Source organism: Solanum verrucosum, unplaced genomic scaffold (genome assembly GCF_900185275.1).
Source record: "Solanum verrucosum unplaced genomic scaffold, falcon-dt-bn FXZP01000074.1, whole genome shotgun sequence".
NCBI classification, from domain to species: domain Eukaryota; kingdom Viridiplantae; phylum Streptophyta; class Magnoliopsida; order Solanales; family Solanaceae; genus Solanum; species Solanum verrucosum.
In genome coordinates this window covers 827,085-835,335 of record NW_026020200.1, presented here as the reverse complement: position 1 = coordinate 835,335, position 8,251 = coordinate 827,085, and the positions used below count along the sequence as shown (strand labels likewise).

The following is an 8,251-nucleotide window of genomic DNA, read 5'->3' as shown; positions in this document are numbered from 1 at the left end:
GTATGTTCAATTTGGATTGTTGAATTTACCTTTTCAAAGCATATTGTTGCAATTATCATCACGTCTTCTAAGGTTCTTTTCCTTCTTTTTCATTTGAGAACCCAAACTTTGATTAGTCACTCACTTTATTTGGAATCCCCTTTATTTCATTCACTTCCCTTTTTCATTTTCATTTTCCAAAAGCATCTTTATCAAAATTAATCATTTTTTATCAGAAGGGGTTCCTTCTTTTTGTAACAACTTTCAAAGTTGAGTCTCTTTTCATCTTTTTTTTCCTTTCACTTGGTTTCCATTCTTCCTTCCTTTCCACACCCCCAACTTAGGCCAAAGGCCTATGTTGGCTATCCAAACATAACAATGCTTCGAAAAGGGTTTTTGGTGAGAAGGTAATGACAATTTTGTTGAAGAGGGTTTCTTTAGTTTTTTTGCCAACAAATAGGTTAGGCTCAAATGGTGCAAAACAGGATGCACACCCTTACAAGGTGGTCACAAAATATTATGGGCAATTGGGTCCCCTCTTCAAATTGTTTCCCAAGATTTTCTCATATTCACCAATATTCAAAAAATTGGACTAACAAGGCAAATTATGGAACTCCACATACATGCTTTCAAGTAAGACCTCACCACTCATGACACTTCAACATACACTCATTTAGCACATTCCAAGAAGATCAAATGTGTACATACGATGTTCATTGCAAGACTCACATCAAAACACAGCTAGTCAACCAAAGATTTAAAGAGATCACTAAAAAGATAAAACGTGTACGTGCGATGTTCATTGCAAGACTCACATCAAAACACAACTAGTCAACAAAAGATTTAAAGAGATCACTAAAAAGTGCAACCACATCGATTTCATTATCACAACACCAACACTATAGACGATTCTCATCATAAGTACTATTTAAGACATCAATATTGAACAGAATCGATCCTCAAATCGTTATCAATGAAAACTTTAAGTATTTACGATTAAAAATTCATAGGGAGTTACAAATATAAGAGAGACCAAAATATAAACAAGAGACACACGTTTACCTAAAGAACACTATAATAAAAACAAATACAAAGAACTACAATTATTCAAAACTCAAAATAACAAAATATAATAAAAAGGGGAATATTGGCATAGAGGCTCTAACCCCACCAAAAAAAAATCTAGCAAGTGTCCTCAATGAAATATAAACAAAAGTATTGGGAGGTTGAGATAAAAGGATCCCCCTTATAGGCTATGCCTTTGGAGCACTCCCGATTTGATTCTCAGGTGGGGAAGCCTCAAAAGGGACATCAATGCGTGCAAACAAGATCACTAGAGGCAACAGGAAAGACTTAACTGGGCATCAATGCCCATCTTAGCAGTCAGAGGGACGGGGGAGTCTTGAGTGACTCCACTAGAACCAACATCTAAAGTCTCCCTTAGGTATCTCTCCAGGACTGCCTGAGGAATGACCTCTTCGTTCTCCTATAGCTTAGTCAACATCTTTACAATCCCATGCTCCTTCTCCCACAGCTTTTCCTCATACATCTCTCCAGCCAACTTATCCTCGGTCCTCTCAATCTCATCATCCACAACATCAACACTTGTAGCAATCTCATGGATGCTCACTAGAGATAGGCACAATGCTCGGTATCTCAGACATAGAGGCAGGTGCATATGGTAGGGGAACCTCACCCAAAACCATAGATATATATGTAGACTACAACTAGACTACCTTTGCTCGCAAGGTAGTAAGCTCATCCTTCATGGTGTCTAGTGAACAAGAGCTACCACTAGCCTTCTCCCGATCCTCTAATCTCATTGTAAGGTCTTCCAACCTCACACTACGACTCTCAACCGTCCCCTCACACTTGACCAGTTTCTCGATAAATGGAGATAATGAATTTTTAATTGCATGATCAATTATCTTTGGTATGTCTATCTCAATCTCGGTGGATCAAAAATCTACTAATCAGGAAAGACTCCCCATCTGGTAAATCAATGCCTAGGTCAAAGTGGGACTAGCAATAGGAGAGATGGGAGGTCTCACAGTAGCATCAACACATACAAATATAATGGTAGTAGGGCCAGCAGTAAATAAAGGTGTAGAAATACTTGCCTGCTCCACAGAAGGAGCAAGTTTGCTAGCCTCATCTGCTAGTGTAGTGGGATCAACAACAAACATCGAATCTGGTGGTGGCTCTTTCTCTGAGCCACATCATCTTGCAAGTACTCAGCCTCAATCCTCTGAATGTCACTGGAGAAGGCTGGAGTGATCCTAAAATATCTGCCAGGTGGTGACCCACGAGGCAGTGACAGACGGACCGTGGTCTGGACAATGGCCCGTCCTGCACAACTGTCACTAATTTCAGTAACTTTTTTCCTGGACCATGGACCATTGACCCACCGATGGTCCGTAGGTCCAGTAGTCATTCCCTCCCTAGATAATTTTTGAATGGCCAATCCACGCACCCACATACGGTCCGTGGTCCAACCCAAGGGCTGTGGATGGCACCTCGAACTACTAAAATTTACTTGGCTTCCCTCTTTCGAATCTTGGGTGTTACACCTTCTTGAGTAAATATGTGACTTCGGGTACTATTCCATTTGGCGTCTTTTCTTAATTCATCGAAACACATTCGATGAATCTCCAATTGGGAGTGGACATCGCCCTTATGCATGTTTCTTTACATTTTGCACTATAAACTTTGGCGAACTTATGTTAGATCACTGAAACCAACTCGGTAAATCACCGAGTTGGAATTGAATCCACCCATCATGCTTGAGTTCTTTGAGTTTTGGTACTGTCCTTTTTTGTCACGACCCGTGCCTACACCCCGGACATGACACGGCGTACCAGACTCAGAAAAGTATCATACAAGCCTCATAGCATGTCATCACATAAGATAATAGAAATAGTACGGAATTTAAAACTCTATTAATCAATACAATCGAAAACATCATTTAAAACATCGGAAGTCTACTAGTTTCACATGGCCATCTAAAAACAATCTTTGAATCAAAAGTAGGGTCACGACCCTTTACAATAGAAAGTCTAAATAGAGTTTATTACAATGAAAGACATGAAACATCAAAAGTACTTGTCCTCGAATCCATGAGGACATACCACTAGCCTTGGAAGAACTCAATCCAAGCTTGAACTAGAAGAACTCAACTCACTTGCCGAAACCTACACTTGCTCGAAAATAGAAGAAATATGGGTTAGCACATTTAATGTACTAAGTATGATAACCATGCTTACAAAGGACATTTTGGTTGAAAACCATACGTATGCCAATTTTGAGAGAACATCATGAACTTTAGCAAAACGCATAAGATATAATCACATTCAGCATATAAGCCATTTCATCACATTAGAACATAATTAACATGTAAGCCATTTCATCACATTAGAGTCTTCACCTTAAGTAACCCCAAGCTATACTTTATGCAATGTATGAATAGCGTCCCATACCACCATCCACACTAAGTACCACATTAAGGCCACTAAAAGTGAACTTACCATTCTTATTTTTCATCTTTAGACAATACTCAAATATAAGGAAAATAAACATTTCATAAGTCATGACTAGGAAAGTAACTCATAATACAATCCAAGTAAAGCATACTTCATCACATTAAGCATATAAGTCAACATTTTTCATTAGCTTCATTAAGAGCACCTTCATACATTAGTCATTAAGACATTAGAGAACTCACTATAGCCCTCTCCAAGCCTACTTGTACAATGCATGGATTGCATCCCATACTACCACCCACACTTCATAGAACCTCTTGAGTAACCATAGTGCACATCTCACATGATGGGAATAAGCTTTAACCGACATAGACCATGTGAGCTTAACATGGAATCCGGTGTCATGTGCCACACTGAAAAGAGTTGGTCTACTTGCCTAAGGTAGAACCGGTAACATTTTAGCTTAGGTGGATCCACTAGACAATATCCTATGTGGGCACATAGTTATGGGATAAGAAAGATGTTCATTGGAAACCGGTCTAACGTAGGGAGAGCTTCCATCTTACCATATCCACTCGGTACTTAACATTATTCCCATAGAGTACTTCATTCACATTAACATTATTGCACTTGAGAGGGCCACCAATATTAGGTCTACCAACCCAAAGTACATTACACATGAAAGGGCTACCACCATTATGTCTACCGATTCAAGGTACATTATTAGGATAGCTCATTGAATCCTCAAGAAGGGCCACCACCATTAGGTCTACCGATTCAAGGTTCATCATTTCACACATGAAAGGACCACCAACATTAGGTCTATCGATTCAAGGTTTAGCATCATATTAGTTTCTATACTAATCATGAAGAGCAACGAACATTAGGTCTACCGGTTCAAGACATAGCCTAGAATACTTCATCATATATTTAGGAAAGGGCTACCAACATTAGGTCTACTGATTCAAGGCAAAGCCTTACTATACTTTATTAGTCATTTATGAAAGGGCCATTAATATTAGGTCTACCGATTCCATGTTCATTAATTCAAGGCATATTCATTATGCAAGAAGAGGATGCCTAAGCCTACCAATTCAAGATACAACATTCAAGGTCACATTCATCAATACAAGAAAAGGATGTCTTAAGCATACCAATTCAAGATGTAACCTCACACTATAGAAACCCTTCACATTCTATCATCATCATTCATGAGTATTAATTGAGAATATACTTTCAATAATACTTTAATTAAAATCACACACATATACTTCCCAGCATAATCATACATAAATCCTTCATGAAATTGCCTTCCAAGGCTATGAATCAATCTAAACCTAAACGTCTAGAATACTACATTAGATAACGAAATTAACATGATTCAATAACTAATTCAATATTAACATAAACAATTCAAAAGCTTGGGCTACTCAACCGATAGGAATAGGGGCTTGTTTCCACAACTGAAAGAGAATCTGAAGCAGGATCGGAAACAGAATAAGATTGAGGAGTCAATCAATTCTCAATCACAATTCACAACTTAGGATTTTGGGGGAAACATGGGCTTACAGGAGAAATTCACCATAATTCATCATTAATTCAACAATCCATTCATAATTCATCATATATAAACCTTTGAAAGCGTTTTGGAAATGAACCCATGCATAGATTGAAAACCCTAGGTTTTTGGTGGATTTCGGAAACTTGAAATCATCTTTTGATAGGGTTCCTTGAATGAAACTTAATCAAGGATGAATACTACCATACCTCTATAAAATAAAATCCACGAAAATTGAGTGATAATGGTGAGATCTTGAGCTTGAAAGCTTGAATCCTTCTTCTCCAATGGTGGTTTCTAGAGAAAGGATATTTGAGGGGAGGAGGTTTCTATTTTGAGTGTTTAGGAATAATGAGTTCTAAAATGGAGTTTAATACCTTTAAAAGCCTTAAAATACCTCAATAAATCAATAATAACCATCCCCAACCCCTAACTAATTAATTATGAATTTACTAAGTTGCCCCTCCACTTGGCTGAGTTTGGATAGCTTCCAGTGATAACCCACGAAACTCCACCCACGGACCGTGGGTTGGTCCACTAGCCATTCTGGAAGTTCGTGGTTTGGGTCTGGAGCATGTTTTCTTGGCCCTTAACCTACGGATGGGTTCCATGGTGCGTGGATGGACCTACGGGGCGTAGGTCCTATCCGTGGGTCACAACCTTTTTGACAGCTTCTGGTATTTTGGCAGCTTTGGGGGTTAGACTTTAGGGTCCCCCTCAATGACCCTTGGTCGTCCTTGGGGGGTCATACCTTGACATTTAACCCCTAAACTCCTCAAACTAAGCTCGGGACATCACTTCACAACATGAAACCCCATATCAAACTCAATCACACACTCGTTAGGCTCTAGTTTCACTTACTAGTTTTTCCGGGTTGTTACATTATCTCCCCTTAGGAACATTCATCCTCGAATGACACTTTAAGCACCTTAGGGAATTAAAGACTCAAGAATAGAAACCCATCATGCATGCAACGTCATAAACCATGCACATAACTAGGAGGAAACATCAACTCCATCTCAATCATACTCAATGCAACACAAGAAAGTAGGAACTACATCTACAAACTCATTATGCATGAAAACTTCAACATTTCTCATTTCATTGGAGAAATTACCTTCTCCAACTCACAACATGCTCATTTCAACATCATAAAACAAATTATGCAATTCTTCTCAAAAGCACATTTAGGCATGTTCAACGTTTAACCTCATTAGGCATATAGGCAACTCATACTAAATGCACATCAACATGAGGAATATAAATCATAAAAACTCATTTTCTAATTTAAACGTAAATTCATCAAGAACATGCATAACATAAGGAGACCATGGAAACACATAATCACACATGAATCCAAAACATGAAACAAGCTACAAGGAACTCTTGGTCTCAAGCTTGAATAGAAATAGAAGGAAAGAGATAAGGATATTGGAACTCTCAACAACCTTACTATTCAACATACCATCCCCCCCTTGGGAGTAAACCCAAACTAAGGCTAACATGAAAATATAATAGGGACCTTAACAATACATTCACAACTATAAGAAATCACCTCTTACCGGTGCCTTCATCCGGAAGAGCTCATTTTCCCTCTTTACCTTGAAGTACACAGAAATGATTTTTCTTTGGAGCATCAAGATCTGGGCCATTAAGAGAAGCTTGTTTGACCTCTCTTCCTTTGGCCGTAAGAGTAGGGCAATCTTTCACTTGGTGATCATTCTTTCCACAACCATAACACCTACTCGTACCGGCTAGGCACTTTCCATGATGCTTCTTTCCACAATTGTGGCAAGTAGGTTTAGAAAATGGAGGTCCAATTCCTTTCTCTTGGTTAACCCTAGGAGTGCTTGAAGAATCTTGTTTAAAAGCTCTCTTTTTGAACCTTCGTTGACCTTGCTCGTCGAACCTAGTTCTCTTCATTTCCCTATTCTTCCTTTTAAGTTTGGACTCCTCAATAGATTGAGCATATACCATGAGCCTAGAAATATTCAGGTCTTCATGGAGCATTGTTGTACGGCACTCTTCCTCAACTATGTCGGACACACCCGTCACATACCTACTAATCTCATCCCTTGGGTTAGACACCAAAGATGGAGCATACTTAGAAAATTGGGTAAATTTCAAAGAATACTCTTGAACATTCATGTTACCTTGCCTAAGATTGATACATTCTTCCACCTTAACCTCCTTCTTCCCACGGGGAAAGAACCTACCAAGAAAATGCTTCCTTGAACACTTCCCAATCTATATGCCCCACTCCTACCGGCCTATTACCCTTCCATTGAGTGAACCAAACTTGGGCAACATCTTTCAATTGATAAGCAGCTAGTTCCGTTTTTTCTATAGAAGTCACCCCATAACATTAACTACCTTATACACCTCATCCAAAAACTCTTGGGGATTCTCTCTCACCTTGGAACCTAGAAATATCGGAGGGTTCATCCTCACAAAATACTTCCACCTAGAAGCCATAGTTCTCACAATAGGGTTCATATGAGTTTCAACACCCCTATTAGCTTGGGCTTGAGTAGTTACGGCTTGAGCCATCATCAAAAGATCCGACCTAACTTTCTCATTTGTCATAGCCGGAGGATCAATAGGAACTTGGTTGGCTTGAGGACCTTGGGGAGGAACTCTCCCATTCACAATCTCCTCTTCCATCCTTCTTGCGTTCGCCCTTCTTGTATTCATATCCTATAAACACAGGGGAAGGGTTAGGAAAAGGACACTCATAGAGTTAATACTCTAAGGCACAACTTAAAGAGTAATGAAAAAAGTGTAGCTTTCTAACGTCTTATAGCCTCTTATTCATAAATGTGTCGCGAACTACACCCATGAACAAGACTCTACTTGGAGTGGCTTATGAGACATAAATCCAAAAAACCATCCCAAAATCTTGTGCTCTAATACCATGTTTGTCATGACCCAAGCCTACAACCTGGACGTGACACGACGTACAAGACTCCAAAAAGTCTCATACATGCCTCATAGCATGTCATCACATAAGATAATAGAAATAGTACGGAATTTAAAACTCTTTTAATCCATACAATCGAAAACATAATTTAAAATAACAGAAGTCTACTAGTCTTACATGGCCATCTAAAAACAATCTTTGAATCAAAAGTAGGGTCACGACCCTTTACAATAGAAAGTCTAAAAAGAGTCTACTACAATGAAAGACATGAAACATCAAAAGTAACTTAACTCACTTGCCGGAACCTACACTTGG

The 8,251-nt window shown here is 39.0% G+C and overlaps 1 protein-coding gene across 1 annotated transcript; it reads right to left on the bottom strand.

Annotated features, from left to right (window-relative positions):
- Positions 1 to 6,600: 6,600 nt before the first annotated feature.
- On the bottom strand, positions 6,601 to 7,680 carry LOC125830025 (uncharacterized). Its single transcript, XM_049509243.1, has 2 exons — positions 7,432 to 7,680; positions 6,601 to 7,119 (listed from the first exon to the last, which is right to left on the bottom strand). Exons 1-2 carry the CDS (start codon positions 7,678 to 7,680, stop codon positions 6,601 to 6,603), a joined length of 768 nt encoding a protein of 255 aa, XP_049365200.1.
- Positions 7,681 to 8,251: the final 571 nt, after the last annotated feature.